The sequence below is a fragment of the Elephas maximus genome, chromosome 3 (assembly GCF_024166365.1).
Source record: "Elephas maximus indicus isolate mEleMax1 chromosome 3, mEleMax1 primary haplotype, whole genome shotgun sequence".
NCBI lineage: Eukaryota > Metazoa > Chordata > Mammalia > Proboscidea > Elephantidae > Elephas > Elephas maximus.
The window spans coordinates 212,011,003-212,032,491 of NC_064821.1; the positions used below are offsets into that span (position 1 = coordinate 212,011,003).

Genomic DNA, 21,489 nt, shown 5'->3' on the forward strand with positions numbered 1-21,489 from the left:
CCCACTGAGACTTGAAGCAGTGATTTCAAAGTTGAAACCAGTCAGCACTACTGTGTTTTAAGCTAACTACATTCAGCTGCTTGGGTACAGGTACCAGGCAGGTGGAGATTTGGATTTAACCAGAATCCAGCTTTTTCCTCCAGGTAGGACAAATAAAGGGGAGGGGTGGGCAAGGGAGTTGATGATGCATGCAAGGGGGTGATTTTAAGGATCGCACCATAAAGTATAAGCTAGGTAAGCAGAGGAGAGAAGAAATGAGCGTAATGATAGTAAAAGTTGTGGGGTCCATAGATTGGAGTCTGGTGAGGCTAAAGGCGGGATGAAGAGGGTTGGACATGGGTGGTCTGAGAATGGGATTACTGAAACAAAGATTTCAGAGGCAGTGCTATTCTGTGCAATGACAAGTGGGTACCCGAGGCAGGGAGACAGGAAATGATAATCAGTGATGAGGAACTCAAGGGCCTGAGAGGCCAAGGTTTTGGATGGCTCAAATATTTGGATTGTGGAGTCACAGAGATTGTTAACAGCAGTCATGGTAGAGAGGAACACGCAAAACCGGGGGCTTCAAATCTTCAAAGAATGAGGGGGAGTGACTGGAGGTTGATGAATGATTATAAAATGAAGCAGTAGTGGGCGCTAGAGTCTAATGGCATATCTTTAAAGAGCAAAGGCTTTGTGGGACTATGGGAGGGAATTGGTTTTTAAATGAAAATGAAGAGCAAGGACACATATACCATCTCCGGGCATTGTGATCTATTGATTGTGGAAAAAAATTGCAAGAATATTGGTATAGTCACAGGGGCTATTGGGGAAGTACTCAGAGTAGGGAACACATAGAGATGTGTTTGAGCATAGTGGAGATTTTAGTCATGACATCTGTGAGTTCCATAGGACCTAGTAGAAATGTTGAGTAGTTTAGGAAGGATGGAAGGTTAGTCCAGCCAGGTATCCACAGTGTCCTATGGGGAAAAGAATCCAGTGATGATGGATGACCTGGAAGCTTGAACTTTTCTGGGTGATTAAGGTAAATAAGGATGTGAGGCATGATGATGTTAGTTTTTTTTTATTTTTAGGAGAGGGTTGGTAATCAGTTTATTTATAGCGTCCTTCTCTGGTCTGGACACTGGTAGTTTCTGGTGGTTAGGCTGTGAGAGGAACAATCTTACCAGGAGCTTCAAACAAACATTCCCCTAATCCTCCAGGCTCCTCCTGATGCTCTTTGTAGGACATAACATCCTGATGGCTCACCATCCTGGTCACGCTCTACTGGCTACATTCTGCTTTATCAATGTCATTGTTAGAATGTGTTTCTTAAAACAGAAGATGATATTCTGGATGTGGGCTGAGAAGTACATAGAATCCTTCACTTGTTACTTTCTTTGATTTAGATACTATCCTTACATCATCCACCTAAATACGTGCTTCTTAGTTCATGGTGAAATAATCATTAGCCTGGTGGTGGTAGTATTTACCCTGCATAGAGTAGCCTATAGCCTTTACAGCTCAGGGACCGGGCCTGGAATCGGGGTAGCTGGTGCAGCAGTTTCACGGGAACCTCTGTCTTATCATTTTGCTTTGTTTTCTCTCCCTTCTTAGAATTTTGTCTGAAAGTAACAGACAGTCCTGGATTTCATGCTGTATTTTTAAAAAATTGTCCCATTTAGCACAGTACTTCTTCCACCTAATTTACGTAAACCCGTTACTGTTGAGTTGATTCCAACTCATAATGACTTTGTAGGACAGAAAAGAACTGCCCCATAGGGTTTCCAGGGAGGAGCTGGTGGACTCAAACTGTTGACTTTTCAAGTTGCAGCCCAGCTTTTAACTACTACACCACCAGGGCTCCTAATTTATATATACGTGTGTGTGTGTGTATACATATATGTATGTGTGTATTCCTATATGTATGTGTGTATATGTGTATGCATATATGAATGTATGTGTATATATACACACATACATACCTACACACACACACACACACATATATAAATTAGGAGACCTGGTGGTGCAGTGGTTAAAAGCTGGGCTGCAAATCGAAGGTCAACAGTCTGAATCCACCAGCTGCTCCTTGGAAATCCTGTGGGGCAGTTCGATAGGGTTACTGTCTTAGTCTTCTAGTGCTGCTGTAACAGAAATACCACAAGTGGATGGCATTAACAAAGAGAAATTTATTTTCTCACAGTTTAGTAGGCTAGAAGCCCAAATTCAGGGCATCAGCTCCAAGGGAAGGCTTCCTGTCTCTGTTGGCTCTGGAGAAAAGTTCTTGTCATCAATCTTCCCCTGGACTAGGAATTTCTCCTCTCAGGAACCCTGGGTCCAAAGGATGTGCTTCGCTCCTGGCACTGCTTTCTTGGTGGTTGGAGGTCTCCAACTCTATGCTTGTTTCCCTTTCCTTTTATCTCTTGTAAGGCAAAAGGTGGTGCAAGCCACACCCCAGGGAAACTCCCTTTATGTTGGATCAGGGATGTGATCTGAACAAGGATGTTACATCCCACCCTAATTCTTTTTAACCACAGGCAGAGGTTATGATTTACAACACATAGGAAAATCACAAAATGCAGGACAACTACACAATACTGGGAATAATGGCCTAACCAAGTTGACACATATTTTGAGGGTCCACAATTCAATCTATGACAGTTGCTATGAGTGTGAATTCACTTGATGGCAACAGATTTCTTTTATATTTATATATATATATGAAATCAGAAACACTCTGAATATCACTTCATCATCTACTCTGACCCACATAACCTGACCTGGGCTGTTCAGCAGATTTGGTTAAAACCTATTACTCTTAATTGCTGTTGGGATGATCATGAGACCAAATTACATTAAAAAAAAAATTACATACTGTACTATAAATATCACCTACCTTTAATAATACTAAATAAGAAAACATGCTTAAAATGGACTTAACCTCATCTGCATCAGCATTAAATAAATGTTTATTCCTCTTTCACTATAATATGGTGTCTTAGACTGGGTTCTCTAGGGAAGCAAAACCAGTAAAACATATATATATACATACACATACATACATACATACATGTATATATGTATGGAACCCTGGTGGCACAGTGGTTAAGAACTCAGCTGCTAACAAAAAGATTAGTGGTTTAAATTCACCAGCTACTCCTTGAAAACCCCTCAGGGGCAGTTCTACTATGTCCTATAGGGTAGCTATGAGTCAGAATTGACTCAATGGCAACGGGCTTGTTTCTTTTCTTGTTTTATATATATATGGAAACCCTGGTGGTGTAGTGGCCAAGGCTACAGCTGCTAACCAAATGGTCCTCATATATATACATGAGGAAGACTGAAGAATTGACGCCTTTGAATAGTGGTGTCGGAGAAGAATATTGGATATACCATAGACTGCCAAAAGAATGAATGAATCTGTCCTGGAAGAACTACAACCAGAATGCTCCTTAGAATCAAGGTTGGCGAGACAACATGTCCAACATACTTTGGACATGTTGTCAGGAGGGATTGGTCCATAGAGAAGAACATCCTGCTCGGTAAAGTACAGGGTCAGTGGAAAAGAGGAAGACCCTCAACAAGATGGATTGACAGAGTGGCTGCAACGACGGGCTCAAGCATAATGGTTGTAAGGATCACGCATGACCAGACACTGTTTCGTTCTGTGGAACCGACTTGATGGCACCTAACAACAACAATGACATATATATGTATAAACCCCTTGCTGACCTTGATAGCAATGAGTTTGTTTATGTATACATATGTATATATATATCCCTTGCTGTGTGTTTGTGTATATGTGTGTGTGTGTTTAGAGAGACAGAGACTTAGCTCAAGGAAATGGCTCACACGATTGTAGAGGCTGGCAAGTCCCAAGTCTGTGGGTCAGGCTTCAGGATGGAGGCTTCTCCTGACTCATGTAGCTGCAGGGGCTAGTGAATCCAAGATCAGCAGATCAGACAACAGGCTGATGGCTCATAGGCTGCAGAGGCCTAGGACTCCTGAGATCAGCAGGCAATACAGCAGGCCATTAGCTCAAGTTCCAACAACTAGAGGTCAGATGATGAAGAGCTGGATACAGATCAAGAAAAAGCCAGTGAGCTTTGCCAGAATGTCCATATATATTGGATTTAGGCCAAGCCCCCAAAGAAACTCCCCTTACAACTGACTGGCTGATCACATCAGATCACATTGTGGAGGTTATTGCATTATATCACAAAATGGAGGATAACTACATCATTATGTAGTGAGCAAATTACATCATTACGTAACTGTCAAAGTACATTGTTACCTAACTGCCAAACTATATCATTATGTAACTGCCAAACTATAACATTACATAACTGCCAAACTACTGAGAATCATGGCTCAGCCAAGTTGACACACAGTCTGAACCACCACAGTCCACTCCTTATCAATTTGGCACCCTTACACATCTCCTTAAGCCATACACAATCTCTAAATAAAGACAATGACAAAGTCATACTTGCTCCCAACATGATACAACTAACATGCGTACAACTGAAAACGCACTGGTCCCATTTACATTTTGTATTTTATAAGTGAAGAAAACAAAAATATTTGATACACACATAAAAAAAATTGGAAGAAATACTCATAACAATTATAGTCCTCTTTTCTGCAAATGGTCACGTGGCCATAACTGGTATTTAGAACTATCTTCTTCCGCCACCCATTCCATATTCCCTTTGCCCTCAGCAAGCACCTCAGCTGGTTGTGGTTCTTTGCCTGGTGCGGTGACCCAAATCTTCATTCATGAAAGTTCTGAGTCATTAGTAGTCATGTCAAAATTGGGTTGCCGTAGTTTTTCATTGAGTTTAAACACAGGGTATGGAAGTACTAAGAGACATCCTAAGGGATCTCCTGTATTCCAGACATACCCTTCTTTACCCCCATTATGTAATATCAATTTGATTTCCCCTTGAGATAATCAGAATCAGTCACACAAGCCAATACAGTAACTCCCTTCTTTGCCTGTTGACCCAGAGACATGAGGAGCCCAAAGTGGCCAGGTGGCATTCTTAACTTCTGTTCAATGCAATCGGTGATGTGTCTCCAGGTGGGAGCATTCCTCCCTTTGGACTAAGACCTCTAGACCCAAAAAACACACGGTTATGGGGAATGAAGAGCATAGAAAGAATAGTTTTGCAAGTGGGTCACTATGGGTAACAGTGAGTGATGCCATTCCCATTTCCACTCCTTGGTTCCTGGACCCAAGAATCCTGGCTATGAGAGAAACCACCAAATATTGGATATTGGTTTAGAGTGTATACAGTCTCCTGGAGAACATTGCCTTAAGTCTGCAAGGTATTGTCACCCAGCTGACACAGTAATTTTGTCTTTAGAAGGCCATTCCATCGTTCTGTCAAGCTAGCTGTTTCAGGATGATGGGAAACATGGTAAGACCAGTGAATTCCATGAGCATGAGCCCATTATCACATTTCATTTGCAGTGAAGTGAGTCCCTTGATCCAAGGCGATGCTGTGTGGGATACTGTGATGGTGAACAAGGCGTTCTGTAAGTCCACGGATTGTAGTTTTGGCAGAAGCATTGTGTGCAGGGAAGGCAAATCTGTATTCAGAGTGTTTCTCCCAGTAAGAACAAAATGCTGTCCTTTGCCCAATGGAAGTGGTCCAAGGAAACCAACCTGCCACCAGGTTGCTGGCTGATCACCTGGAGGAATGGTGCCATATTAGGGACATAGTGTTGGTCCCTGTTGCTCACAGATCAGGCACTCAGCTTCAGCTGTAGCCAAGTCAGCCTTGGTGAGTGGAAGTTCATGTTGCTGAGTCCATGCATAACCTGTCACTATGGCCACTTTGTTCATAAGCCCATTGAGCAATGATGGGAGTGGCTGGGCAAAGAGGATGACTGGTTTCCACAGAATGTGTCATCCTATCCACTTGATTGTTAAAATTCTCCTCTGCTGAGGTCACCTTTTTGTGAGCATTCACCATGAGATACAAATATCTTCACTTCTTTGGCCCATTTAGAGAGGTCTTTTTTTATACACATACCTCTTCCTCATACATTCTTGTCTCCAATTTTTCAGTCATGTTCCTTCCAAGTTCCTGACCATCCAGCCAAACCATTGGCCACAGACCATGAATCAGTATACAGTCTCAACATCTGGCCATTTCACCTTCCAAGCAGAACAACCAGGTTCATCGCTGAAAGTTCTGCCCACTGGTAGGATTTCCATTCACCACTGTCCTTCTGGGAGGTCCCAGAAAGGGACTGTAGTGCTGCTGCTGTCATCTTTCGAGTGGTGCCTGCCTATCATGAAGAAGCATCTGTAAACCAGGCATGAGTTTTCTCTTCCTCAGTCAACTGATCGTAAAGAACTACCCATGAGGCCATAGATGCAGAATGGGAGAGGGCAAGTAATGTGACAGGAGTGGAGACCATGGGCATTTGGGCCACTTCCTCACGGAACTTGCTTGTGCCTTCAGGTCCTGCTTGGGCCTGATTTTGTATATACCACTTGCATTTAATGATGGAGTGCTGCTGTGCATGTCTGACTTTATGATCCTATAGGTCAGACAACACCCAGTTCGTGCTGGGCAGCTCAGGCACATGGTGACTTAGTGGCCCATGGTTAAATGTTCAGTTTCTACTAAGGCCCAGTAACAAACCAAAAGCTGTTTCTCAAAAGGAAAGTAGTTATCTGTAGAGGATGGCAGGGCTTTGCTCCAAAATCCAAATGGTCTGCACTGTGAGTCACCAGTAGAGGCCTGTGAAAGACTCCAAACAGCATTGCTGTCACTGACACTTCAAGCACCATTGGATCAGCCAAATCATATGGCCAAAGTGGCAGAGTGGCCTGCTCGGCAGTCTGAACCTGTTGTAGAGCCTTCTCTTGTTCTGGGACCCAGTCAAAACTAGCAGCTTTTTGAGTCACTTGATAAATAGGCCAGAGTGGCACACACAAATGAGGTGTATGTTGCCTCCAAAATCCAAAGAGGCACACCAGGCATTGTGCCTTCTTTTTAGTTGTGTGAGGGGCCAGATACAATGACTTATCCTTCACTTTAGAAGGAATGTCTCGACATGTCCTACACCACTGGGCCCACTTAGGTGGAAGGCACTTCAATTTTTGTTGGATTAATTTCCCACCCTCCACCATACAAATGGCTAAGAGCTATGGCTTCTAACCAAAATGCTAGCAGTTTGAATCCACCAACTGCTCCTTGGAAACCCTATGAGACAGTTCTCCCCGTTCTATTGGGTTGCTATGAATCAGAATCGCCTAGACAGCAATGGTTTTGGTTTTACTATGCAACTACAACATGCCAGCCACCGAACTATGAAAAACTGACAGCTTTGCCACTGGTACTTCAAATACCAGCAGGGTCACTCTTTGTTGGCAGGTTTCAGTGGAGCTTCCAGACTAAGACAGACAAGGAAGAAGGACCTGGCAGTCCGCTTCTGAAAAATTGGCCAGTGAAAACTTTATGAATAGCAGTGGAACAGTGTCTGATAACAGTGCCAGAATATGATCCCCTCAGGTTTGAAGGCACTCAAAATATGACTGGGGAAGAGCTGCCTCCTCAAAGTAGAGTCAACCTTAATGACATTGATGGAGTCAAGCTTTTGAGACCTTCATTTGCCAATGTGGTACAATTCAAAATGAAAATAAACAACTGCAAGCATCTGTTAACTATCAGAATGTGGAATGTATGAAGTAAATGAATCTAGGAAAATTGAAAATCAACAAAAATGAAATGGAACGCATAAAAATCAATATCCTAGGCATTAGTGAGCTGAAATGGACTGATATTGGCCATTTTGAAATGGACAATCATATGGTCTACTATGCTGGGAATGACAACTTGAAGAAGAATGGTTTTGCATTCATCATCAAAAAGAACATTTCAAGATCTATCCTGAAGTACAATGCTGTCAGTGATAGGGTAATATCCATATGCCTACAAGGAAGACCAGTTATTCAAATTTATGCATCAACCACTAATACCAAAGATGAAGAAACTGAAGTTTTTAAAAACTGCTGCAATCCAAAATTAATGAAACATGCAATCAAGATCGCTGACAATTACTGGTGATTGGAATGTGAAAGTTGGAAATGAAGAAGGATTGGTTTTTGGAAAATATGGCCTAGGTGACAGAAATGATGCCAGAGATCCTGTGATAGAATTTTGTAAGACCAATGACTTCTTAATTGCAAATAACTTTTTACAACAGAAATGGTGACTATACACGTGGACCCTCCCTGGATGAGAAATACAGGAATCGTATTGACTACTTTGGTGGAAACAGATAATGGAAGAGCCAGTATCGTCAGTCAGACGAGGCCAGGGCCTGACTGTGGAATTGCTTATATGGAAGTTCAAGTTTAAGCTGGAAAAAAAAAAAGTCCACGAGAGCCAAAATATGACCTTGAATATATCCCACCTGAATTTGGAGACTATCTCAAGAATAGATTTGACACACTGAACACTAATAATGCAAGACCAGATGAGTTATAGGGAAGACATCAAGGACATTATACATGAAGAAAGCAAAAGGTCATTAAAAAGACTGGAAAGAAAGAAAAGACCAAAAGAGAGATCAGAGGAGACTCTGAAACTTGCTCTTGAACGTAGAGTAGCTAATGCGACTGGAAGAAATGATGAAGTAAAAAAGCTGACTAGAAGATTTTAAAGGGCAGTGCTAGAAGACAAAGTAAAATATTATAATGAAATGTGCAAAGGACTGGAGTTAGAAAACCAAAAGGGAAGAACGTACTCAGCATTTCTCAGGCTGAAAGAACTAGAAAAATTCAAGCTTCGAGTTACAATTTTGAAGGATTCTGTTTTTTTTTATGGGCAAAATATTGAATGACGCAGGAGGCATCGAAAGCAGCTGGAAGAAATACATGAAGTCACTTTACCAAAAACAATTGGTTGAAGTTCAACATTTCAGGAGGTAGCATATAATCAAGAACTCACGGTATTACACAACTAGATGGTGCCTGGCATTTCTCATATGATATGATCAAGAACTGATGGTTTTGGGAATCAAAATGGCACGAATGTTGCACTTTCCCACCTGCCGAGCCACTGCAGCCAGCCAGGCAGCTCAGAGGAAACAACAATTAGTGAAATCACTGAATCTGACATATTGAATAAGACAGTGCCTTTACCAAATTCCAGTTTTTCAGGAACAGGTTTGGTAGATTCAGTTGGAAGTCTTCAAGAGATTGAAGAATGTAAGTCGCAAGAAGCATGAATCTCTTTCATGTTCACAGAGTTCTGAAGTTAGATACATAAACCTGGCTTCTTTGAAATAGACGTACAGCATCCAAGCACAAGACCAAAAGTCAGAACTATAAAATCGCTGATGTCTAAACTATACTGAACTTTGGACAAAAGGTGGAACTTGACATGGAGAAGAGTCACCACAGATCTCCATTGGACTTCAACCTGGAATCTTAGAAATTGCTGATAAATTCATTAAACCAGTTCAAAAGATGGATTTCTCAATTTTGTTTGATGTCCTCAAATGCCTTGTATTGATCAATATAATGACAAGTTAAATGATTTAATTAGGTTTCTGTTCAGAGGAGGACATATATGGTTAATTGAGCATTCTTTCTCACTATCACAGGTATTTTTTTCTTGTTTAGTTATTCTTTTTAATTGTAAAAACAATATAATAATATTAAAAGAAAGTATTTAAAAGAAAGGTGATCCAACAGAATGCAGAAATTATCAGACAATATCATGAATATCACATGCAAGTAAAATTTTGCTGAAGATAATTTAAAAGCTGTTGCAGCAGTACATTGACAGGGAACTGACAGAAATAGAAGCTGGATTCAGAAGAGGACTTGGAATGACGGATGTTATTGCTGATGTCAGATGGATCTTTGCTAAAAGCAGAGAATACCAGAAAGATATTTACCGGTGTTTTGTTGACTATGCAAAAGCATTCTACTGTGTGGATTATAAAAAGTTATGGATAACATTGTGAAGGATGGGAATTCCAGAACACTGAATTGTGTTCATGGAGAACCTGTACTTAGACCAAAAGGCAGTGGTTTGAACAGAGCAAGGGAATACTTCATGGTTTAAAATCAAGAAAAGTGTGCATCAACATTGCACCCTTTCACCATACTTATTCAATCTGTATACTCAGTAAATGATCTGAGAAGCTGGATGGCATGAAGAAGAATGCAGCATCAGGACTGGTGGGAGACTTATTAGCAACCTGTGTTAAGCAGATGACATGAACTTGCTGAAAGCAAAGAGGACCCGAAGCACTTACTGATGGAGATCAACGACTACAACCTTCGGTATGATTTACACTTCAACATAAAGAAAACAAAAATCTTCACAACTGGACCAATAAGCCATATCATGATAAATGGAGAAAAGACTGACGTTGTCAAGGATTTCGTTTTCTTTGGATCCACAATCAATACTCATAGAAGTAACAGTTAGGTAATCAACCGACATGTTGCATTGGGCAAATCTGCAGCAAGAGACCTCTTTAAAGTGTTAAAAAGCAAAGATGTCGCTTTGAAGACTAAGGTGTGCCTAACCCAAGTAATGGTGTTTTCCATCACCTCGAATGCATGTGATAGTTGGACACTGAATAAGGAAGACCGAAGAAGAATTCATGCCTTTGAATTATGGCGTTGGTGAAGAATATTGAATATACCATGGACTACCAGAAGAAAGAACAAGTCTATCTTGGAAGGAGTACAGCTGGAGTGCTCATTGGAAACGAGGGTGGTGAGACTTTTGTCTCACACATTTTGCCCATGTTATCAGGAGGGACCAGTCCTTGGAGAAGGACACCATGCTTGGTAAAGTAGAGGGTCAGCAAAAAAGGAGGAAGACCCTCAATGATATGGATTGACACAGTGCTTGCAACAATGGGCTCATACATAATGATTGTGAGGATAGCACAGGACTGGTCATGTGTTTCATTATGTTTTACGTAGGGTCACAAATATTTCACCAATAAGTCCAGAGTTGTTGACATTTGCTCTTTACTATGTCCAATCAGCATAATGTCATCAATGTAATGGACAATGTGATGCCTTGTGGAAGGGAAAGGCAATCAAGGTCTCTGCAGACTAAACTATGATATAGGGCTGGAGAGTTGAAATATCTCTGAGGTAGAAAGTGAAAGTGTATTGCTGGCCTTGCCGGCTGAAGGAAAACTGCTTCTGGTGTTCCTTTGAAACCAGAACCAAGAAAAAAGACATTGGCCAGATCAATAGCTGCATACCAGGTGCCAGGAGAAGTATTAATTTGCTCAAGCAATGAAACCACATCTGGAAGAGTAGTTGCAATTGGAGTCACCACCTGGTTATGTTTATGATCATCCACTGTCGTTCTCCAAGACCCATCTGTTTTTTGCATTGGTCGAATAGGTGAGTTGAATGGGGATGTGGTGGGAATCACCATACCTGCATCTTTAAAACCCTCGATGGGGGCGGTAATCTCTTCAATCCACCCAGGAATGCAGTATTGCTTTTGGTTTACTGTTTTCCTATGTAGGGGCAGTACTAATGGCTTCCACTTGGCTTTTCCTACTGTAATAACCCCTTCACCACTTGTTAGGGATCTAATGTGGGGCTCTGCCAGTTGCTGAGTATATCTATTTCAATTATGCATTCTGGAACTGGGGAAATAACTACAAGATGTGTTCAGGGACCCACTGGACCTACAGTGAGGTGGACATGAGCTAAGACTTCGTTAATAACCTGACATCCACATGCCCCCCACTCTGACTAGTGGGCCACAATGACATTTCGAGCCTCCTGAAATTAGTGTCATTTCAGAGCCAGTATCCAGTAATCTCCCCCAAATTTGATTATTTCCTTTTCCCCAAGGAATAGTAACTCTCATAAAAGTCTGTAGATCCCTTTGGGGAAGGCTAGGAGAAATGTTAGCAGTATCAGTTTTTGGAAGTGCAATGGGGACATGACCTTCCCTTCATTCAAGGGGTTGTAGGTCTGTAAACTGGCTCATACCTGGGAATTGATTGAGAAGCTGTAACTTGGTATCCTGGTGATTCGAGTTAGACTACTCTTCACTTGTCCTAGAATTCTTCTTCTTGAACAAATCAAGTAAATATTTAGATTTCCTGTCTATTTCATTTCTAAAGACACCAAGACTAAGGAGCCAGTGCCATAAGTCCATGAGAGTCAAACTATTCTGATTACTGCTTTGACTCTGCTGTCCATTATGGTAACCATACCCACCTTTTTTTTTTTTTTTTTTTACCGATTGAGTGCTGCCACTTGGCCCCTACTGTCATGGGGTCCTATCGGCCCCATTGTAGTTAAGTGTCTTAATTCAGTTAGGGGAGCTCCCACTGTCAAATATGACTTATATTAAATAGCAATCACAGCAGTCTTCAAGGATGCTGGGGCTCCCTTCACGAATTTGTTCCTAACCATTTTAGTGAAAGGTGTGTCTTCTGGGCACTCCATGTGTGGGTCTGTGGGTCTAATCTGATAAATACACTTTAGCATGCCAATTTCCCTAAGCCTTTAAATAACTTCTTCTACAGTATACCAAGGCAGGTCTGGTATTCGACATGATTTAGTGTAGGCCACCGTGTAATCCATGCTTCAGTGACCAACCAAATAACCTGTTAGATCCTTTCCTAACCTCTTGAGCTGAAACACTGAATGAAGAATCTGTTCTTAGTGGGCCCATATCAATAAAATCAGACTGATCTAACTTTATATTCCTTGCACCACTATCCCACTCCCTTAATAGCCATTCCCACATATATTCACCAAATTTCTCTTTGTATGTATTAGAAAAGTTGAGCAGTTCTTTTGTAGTGTAATATACCTCCTCCTGCGTTATATTTTGTACTTCACCTTTTGGGGCTTGCTGGGACTTATGTTTAGTTATAGGTGTAGAAGCAAAAATATGTGGTGGGGATGAGTTTTGAGAACATTTAGCAGTGTCTTTTTAAGGTATCTGCATCAGGTGATACCCCAGACAATGACTCACACATCTCCCCAAGTGATGACTCAGAAGTTGCACCAGTCAATAGCTCAGACAATGGATTCTCAGACACAGCTGGGTTAATCTCATCAAATGGGTGTGGAGGGTTAATGGGAAGGGTGGATTAGCAAAAATGCAGTAATCTCTTCAGATGGTAGTGAGAGGATTTGTTCTCTTGGCAGGAGTGAATCAATAGAATTTAGGGGCTCAGTGTCCCCAGCTTCCAGATTTTTTGCCCATATGTCCCCATCCCAAGTTTCAGGATCCCATTTCTTCCCAATCAATGCCCTCAATTTAACTTTGGACACCATTTCAGGTTGGGAATTCAACTGGCATCATAAATCAGCCACTCTTACGATAAGACTCTGGGTTTGGCTTTTGGCAATATCAGCTCCGTTACTACAAGAAATAAGGCTTTTTCTTCAGGGCACAAGTGGCAACTTTGAGGTCATTTATGAGGTGCTTGAGGTGTTTTTTGAGGTGTGACTCTGAAGCTCTGAGCTCATCTCTTTCTTTCACTACTTTGTCTAGCAAAAATAGGACCAACTAACCAGCCTCTTTATATTTCTCATTCTGACAAAATTGCAGAAAAGTGTCAAATGTACAATCACCCAGAGCCTCGCCTCTTATGAGCACTTGATCTATTGGTGGTGATATTTTGCATATTCCTATTGCCACCTCATGTCATGGATTAGCAGTACCCTCCTTACTGCTGGAAGCAGAGTCATCAACATCTAAGACTAACCAGACTTGAGAACCAATTTAGAAAACTCACCCTTACAATTTTGTTTCTCTAGAACCACGTTCAGTACCAAGTAGGCTGGTTTTTCTAGAGGAATAAAATCAGTGAAGTGTATATGTATATGTAATTATATGTAGAGAGAGAGACAAACAGAGATTTATCTCAAGGAAATGGCTTGTAGAGGATTGATTGTAGAGGCTGGCAAGTTCCAAGTCTGTGGGTCAGATGTTATGCTGCAGGTTTCTCCTGATTCACATAGCTACAGGGCTGATGAACTCAAGATCAGCAGATCAGATGGCAGGCTAGGGGCTCGCAGACTGTGGAGGCCAACGAATCCCAAGATTAGCAGGCAATATGGCAGGCCATTGGCTGAAGTTCTAAGAATTAGAGGTCAGATGATGATGAGCTGGATACAGGATCCAGACAGCAAAAGCCAACAAGCTTTGTTGGAACGTCCAAATATATTGGATGCAGGCCACACACCTGAGAAAACTAGCCTTACAACTTATTCGCTTATCACAGCAGATCACATCATGGAAGTGATTACATTATATCGCAAAATGAAGGATAACTACATCATCATATACCTGCCAAATGACATCATTATGTAACAGCCAAAATACATCATTACATAAATTGCCAAAATATGTCATTACATACCTGCCAAACCACTGAGAATCATGGCCCAGTCAGGATGACACACAACCTTACCCATCGCATATGGGAAGACAAAACCTATTTTCTCCTTATAGCTTGAAACAAAATTATTGTCACATTTGATTGTGGTAGAAGGATGAAGATTTTGACCAACCTTTTGTCAACTTAGATGGGTTTAATAAGGCTACCTTTTTTTGTACAAGAGCAAGGAAAAAATGTAAATAACCTAAATTACTAAACACTCAACTTCTTAAAGTATGAGCCACCATTGTAGGATGACTCATGTCCCTTGTTTATAAAAAAAGGTGATAGCTTCCTCTCATTTCTCTCTAGAGGAATTTAGATAAAACCACTTTTTAAATAGTTTCATTGCTACATAAGGATGACAGCTGCTTATTTAACACCCATGGCCCTAGCCCTATTATCGGTTTTTTTGAGTGGTATGGTTTTTTATGGTTTAGTGGTTAAAAGTATGAGCTTTGGTGTTCTTAGCTGGACCTAGACTTTTTTTTTTTTTTAAATGTACTTTAGGTGAAGGTTTACAGAGCAAATTAGTTTTCCATTCAATAGTTAATACACAAATTTTCCCATGACACAGGTTGTACTCCCTGCAATGTATCAGCACTCTCCCAATTTCTACCCTGCGTTCCCCATTTCCATTACTCTGGTTTTCCTGCCCCTTTCTGACTTCTCATCTTTGCCTTAGGGTGTATGTTTCCTTTTGGTCTCATGTAGATGATTGTTCTAAAGAGCACTTTCTTCATTTGTGTTATTGTTTATTTATTTATTTATGGTGGTGTTGTTAGGTGCTCTTGAGTCGGTTCCAACTCATAGTGACCCTATGTACAGGGGAACAAAACACCGCCCAGTCCTGCATCATCCTCAAGATTGTTGTTATGCTTGAGCCCATAGTTGCAGCCACTCTGTCAATCCATATCATCGAGGGTCTTCTTTTTTCTGGCTCTCCACTCTACCAAGAATGATGTCTTTCTCCAGGGACTGGTCCCTCCTGATAACATGTCCAAAGTGTGTGAGAAGAAGTCTTGCCATCCTTGCTTCCAATGAGCACTCTGGCTGTAGTCCCTCCAAGACAAATTTGTTTGTTCTTCTGGCAGTTCATGGTATGTTCAATATTCTTCACCAACACGATAATTCAAAGGTATCAATTCTTCTTCAGTGTTCCTTACTCATTGTCCAGTGTCATGGATTGAATTGTGTCCCCCCAAAATATCTGTCAACTTGATTAGTCCATGATTCCCAGTATTGTGTGATTGCCATTTTGTCATCCGATGTGATTTTACTATGTTTTGTAACCCTAGGCTGTTAATGAAGTGGGATTAGAGGCAGTTATGTTAATGAGGCAGGACTCAATCTAAAAGATTAGGTTGTTTTAAGCCAATCTGTATTGAGATACAAAAGAGAGAAGCGAGCAGAGAGACATGGGGACCTCACACCACCAAGAAATCAGTGCCGGGAGCGGAGGGCATCCTCTGTACACAGGGCTCCTGCGCCTGAGAAACTCCTAGACCAGGGGAAGATTGGTGACAAGGACCTTCCTCCAGAGCCGACAGAGAGAGAAAGCCTTCCCTGGGAGCTGGCATCCTTAATTTGGTCTCCTAGACTGTGAGAGAATAAATTTCTCTGTGTTAAAGCTGTCCACTTGTGGTATTTCTGTCAAAGCAGCACTAGGTAACTAAGACACCCAGCTTCCACATGCGTATGAAGCAACTGAAAACACCATGGCTTGGGTCAGGTGCTCCTTAGTCCTCAAAGTGACATCTTTGCTTTTTGGCACTTTAAAGCAGTCTTTTGCAGCAGATTTGCCCAATGCAGTACGTCTTCCCCAGTTTTATTTTGAGTGACTTTTCCATCCTGAGGGGCTCATCTTCTGGCACTATATCAGACAATGTTCCACTGCTATTCATAACGTTTTCAATGGCTAATTTTTTTCAGAAGTAGACTGCCAGGTCCTTCTTCCTAGCTTGTCTTAGCCTGGAGGCTCAGCTGAAACCTGTCCACCATAGATGACCCTGCTGCTGTTTGTATATGGATGGCATAGCTTCCAACATCACAGCAACACACAAACCCCCACAATATAACAAACTGATGGATGTGAGGGGGTGTTTATTTATAGGCATGTCTATTATTTGGCTGAAAAGTGATCTCTGGGAATGGCTGCAGTTTCTAGTTAGAAGGGAATTTAAGGGCTATGGTCTTGGGGGTTCCTCTAGTCTCTCTTAGACCAGAAATCTGGTCTTTTTTATGAATGTGGATTTTTTCTACATTTTTTTTCTCCCACTCTAACCAGTACCTTCTATTGTGATCTGGTCAGACTGGCCGGTGGTGGTAGCCGCGCACCATTTAGTTCTGGTCTTAGACTGGTGGAGGCTGTGTTTCCTGTGGACCATTAGTCCTTTGGACTAATTGTTTTCTTGAATCTTTGGTTTTCTTTACCCTCCTTTGCTCCAGATGGAAAGAGACCAATCGTATCTTAGGTGGCTGCTTGCAAGCTTTTAAGACCCCAGGTGCTACTCACCAAAGTAGGAGGTAGAACATTTTCTTTATGACCTATATTATGCCAATTGACCTAGATGTCTCCTGGGACTATTGTCCCTAGTCTTCAAGCCCAGTAACTCTGTCCCACGAGGTGTTTGGTTATGTCTAGTTTGTTTCCATGACTGTGCTCCTTGTGCATTCTATTATGTATATGAATGTGCATGCAGCACATATAAATATGTATGTAGAAATGTCCGCAGTCAAACCTATATATGCACTACTCTACGACTTCTCACACCTTTTCAGCATACATACCTACCTATGCATCTACTCATAAGTTATTTTTTGTTAGTACGGTTGCAGAATTGTGTATGTTATACCATTTACCTTCACTGCCTTTTTCTTGTGTACCTCTCAGTGTCTTACCTTGCCTTGGTCAAGTTGTACTGACTTCGCCCATAATGTGTGCTGCCTTTCCCTTCACCAAAGTCAACACACACCTACTCTCTAGTCATTTTTCCTCCCTCCCCCTCCCATCCACGGAAAACATAAAAAATGTCTCTTTCTGTGTGTAAACCTTTTCTTGACTTTATAATAGTGCTCTCATAGAATATTTGTCCTCTTGTGATTGTATTTTACTCAGCATAATGTTCTCCAAATTCACTCACATTGTGAGATGTATCATGAATTCATCATTATTCTTTATCACTGCATCGTATTCCATTGTGTGTCTGCACCACATTTTGTTTATCCATCCGTCTATTGATGGACGTGCAAGTTGTTTCTATTTTTTGCTAGCGAATAATGCTGCAGTGAACATGGGTGTGCATGTGTCTTCTCTTGTCGTGGATCTTTTTAATCTAAGATGTATACCTAGGAGTGGGATTGTTGGGTCATATGGTATTTTGATTTCTAGCTTTTTAAGGGGAAACTCCAGTGGCGTAGTGGTTAAGTGCTATGGCTGCTAACCAAAGGGTCGACAGTTCGAATCTGCTAGGCGCTCCTTGGAAACTCTACGGGGGCTGTTCTACTCTGTCCAGGGCCATACTGTTTTTCCATAGTGGTTGTACCATTTTATATTCCCATCAGCAGTGTATGAGTTCCAATATCCCCACAACCTTGTCAGCATTTGTTGTTTTCTGTTTTTTTTTTGGTCAGTGCCATTATTGCTGTGGTGAGATGGTATCTCAGTGTAGTTTTGATTTGCATTTCTTCAGTGGCTAATGATTGCCAGCATCTCTTCATGTGTTTGTTAGCCACATGACTGTCTTCTTTGGTGAAGTCTCTGTTCATGTCCTTTGCCCATTTTTTAACTGAATTATTTTTTTTCATTGTTGAGGTGTTGAAGTTTTCTGTAAATTTTAGAGATTTGACCCTTGTTGGATATGTCAAGTCTAAAGATTTTTTTCCAAGTCTGTAGGTTCTTTTTACTCTTGGTGAAGTCTTTTGTTGAGCATAAGTGTTTGATTTTTAGGATGTCCTAATATTTATCTAGTTCACCTTCTGCTGTTTGTGCATCTTTAGTTATGTTTGGTATTTGGTTTATGCCACATATTAGGGCTTCTAGCATTGTCCCTATTTTTTCTTCCATGGTCTTTATAATTTTAGGTTTTACATTTACATCTTTGTTCCATTTTGAGTTAGTTTTTGTGTATGGTGTGAGGCATGGATCTTGTTTCATTTTTCTGCAAATGGATATCAGGTTTTGCAGCATTGTTTGTTAAAGATACTATCTCTTCCCCATTAAACGAACTTTGACTCTTTGTCAAACATCAGCTGTCAGTAGGTGGATGGACTTATTTATGGTTTCTCAGTTCTGTTCCTTTGGTCTATGTGTTTGCCATTGAACCAGTATCAGGCTGTTTTGACTACAATGGCTGTAGAGTAGGTTCTGAGATTAGGGAGGGCAAGGCCTCCCACTTTGTCCTTTTTCAGTAATGTTTTACTTATCCAGGGCATCTTCCCTTTCCATATAAAGTTAGCGATTAGTTTTTCCATCTCCTTAAAGAATGATGTTGGAATTTGGATTGGGATTGCATTATATTTGTAGATCATTTTGGGTAGTATTGACATTTTCACAATGTTAAGTCTTCCTATCCATGAGTATAGTATTTTTTCTATTTATGTAGATCTCTTTTGGTTTCTTGCAGTAGTGTTTTGTGGTTTTCTTTGTATAAGTCTTTTACATCTCTAGTTAGATTTATTTCTGAGTATTTTATCTTTTTGAGAGCTAGTGTAAATGGAATTGTTTTCCTGATTTCCTTTTCACCGTTCTCTTTGTCAGTGTAGAGGAGTCCAACTGATTTTTGTATGTTGATATTGTACCCTGTCACTTTGCTGATTTCTTCTATTAGTGCTAGTAGTTTTCTTGTGGAGTCTCTGGGATTTTCTATGTACATTATCATATTATCTGAGAATAAAGATAGTTTTACTTCTTCCTTATAAGTTTCCATGCCTTTTATTTCCCTTTCTTGCCGCATTGCTGTAGCTAGGACTTCCAGTATAGTGTTGAATAAGAGTGGTGATAAAAGGCACCCTTGTCTGGTTTTTGTTATCAAGGGGAATGCTTTCATTCTCTCTTCATTGAGAGTAATGCTGTCTGTTGGCTTTGTATGTATGCCCTTAATTACGTTGAGGAATTCCCTTCTATTGCTATTTTGCTGAGAGTTTTTATCATGAATGGGTGTTTTCTCTGTGGGGTTTTTTTTTTTTTTGCCTCCTCCTGTCTGGAATTCCTATCACACTTTATCAAACGTCTTTTTAGCATCAGTTGAGATGATCATGTGATTCATGTTCTTTGTTTTATTTATGTGGTGGATTACATTGATTGATTGTCTAATGTTGAGCCTTCTCTTGCATACCTGGTATGAATTCTACCTGGTCATGATGTATTATTTTTCTGATATGCTGTTGTATTCTATTGTCTAAAATTGTGTTGAGAATTTTTGTTTCTATATTCACGAGGAAGACTGGTCTACAATTTTATTTTTATTGGTGTCTTTGCCTGGTTTTCGTATCAGGGTTATGCTGGCTTCATAGAATGAAGAATGTTCTGGGATAGTTTGAATAGGTTTGGCGTCAACTCTTCTCTGAATGTTTGGTAGAATTCTCCAGTGAAGTCACTTGGGCCAGAGCTTTTATTTTTGAGGATTTTTTTTTTTTGTATGATCGCTTCAATTTTTTCTTTTATTATGGGTTTATTCAGATTTCCTACCTCAAAGTTTGTGTTAGTTTGGGTAGGTAGTGTATTTCTAGAAATTTGTCCATTTCTTCTAAGTTTTCAAATTTGTTCGAGTATAATTTTTCATAAAATTCTGTTATGATCCTTTTTATTTCAGCTGGTTCTATTGTAATGCCACCCATTTCATTTCTTATTTGGGTTATTTGTATCTTCTCCTTCTTTTCTTTTGTTGGTTTGGCCAGTGGTTTATCGATTTTATTAATCTTTTCAAAGAACTGACTTCTAGTCTTATCGATACTTTTGATTGTTTTTCTCTTTTCTGATTCATTTTTTTCTGTTTTAGTCTTTATTATTTGCTTTCTTCTGGTGTCTGTGGGCTTCCTTTGCTGTTCTTTATCTATTTGTTTGAGTTGTAGGGTTAAGGTATTGATTTTGTCCCTTTTTTCTTTTTCGATGTATGTATTTATTGCTATAAATTCTTCTCTGAGCACTGATCTTGCTGTTTTGCTATGTTGTGTTTTAGTTTTATTCTAAATTTTTTTTTCATTTTTAATTTCTTCTATTACCCAGTGGATTTAAAGCAAAGCATTATTCAGTTTCCATGTATTTTTTTTTTTTCCTAGTTCTTCCTATTATTGATTTCCAATTTTTTAGTGTCGTGGTCTGAGAAAATGCTTTGTATCATTTCAATATTTTTTAATTTATTGAGGCTTGCTTTGTGCCCTAAAATTTGGTATAGTCTGGAGAATGATCCATGTGTGTTGGAGAAGAATGCATACTGTGATGTTGTTGGGTGGAGTGTTCTGTATATGTCTAGAGGTTAAGTTGCTTGATTGTGATGTTTGGATCTTCTGTATCTTTGCTGAGTTTCTTTCTAGTTGTTCTGTCCTTCCTCTAAAGTGGTGTGTTAAAATCTCCTGCTACTATTGTGGAATTGTCTATTTCTCTATTTAATTTTGTTAGAGTTTGTTTTAAGTATTTTGGAGCTTTATCATTAGGTGTGTAAATATTTATTACGGTTATGTCCTCTTGGTGGAGTGATCCCTTAATCCTTTATATAGCACTCTTCCTTGTCTCTTCTGTTGGGTTTTGCTTTAAGGTCTGTTTTATCAAAAATTAGTGTTGACACTCCTGCTCTTTTTTGTTTACTGTTTACTTGATTTTTTTTTTCATCCTTTGATTATTAGCTTATATTTACCTTTGTGTCCAAGGTGTGTCTCTTGTAGGCAACATATTGATGGGTCTTTTTTTTTTTACCCATTCTATTACTCTCTGTCTCTTGACTTGTACATTTAACCCCTTTGCAATCAGTGTGATTATCAATAGGTAAGAGTTTACTGCTGTCATTTTGTTGTGCTTTTTTTTGTGGTATTGATTTTTTTTTGTTGTTCTGTTTGCTTTTCTGTACTAAGTTATTTTTGTTTATGGAT

The 21,489-nt window shown here is 40.2% G+C and overlaps 1 protein-coding gene across 1 annotated transcript in view; it reads right to left on the minus strand.

Annotated features, from left to right (window-relative positions):
* Nucleotides 1-3,778: 3,778 nt before the first annotated feature.
* FMO4 (flavin containing dimethylaniline monoxygenase 4) overlaps nt 3,779-21,489 on the minus strand; it is a 78,120-nt gene continuing 60,409 nt past the window's right edge. The window contains exon 10 of the mRNA XM_049881240.1: nt 3,779-4,056. Within this exon, the coding sequence (XP_049737197.1) occupies nt 4,035-4,056 (22 nt within the window). The 3' untranslated portion in view covers nt 3,779-4,034. The remainder of the gene's footprint in view (nt 4,057-21,489) is intronic.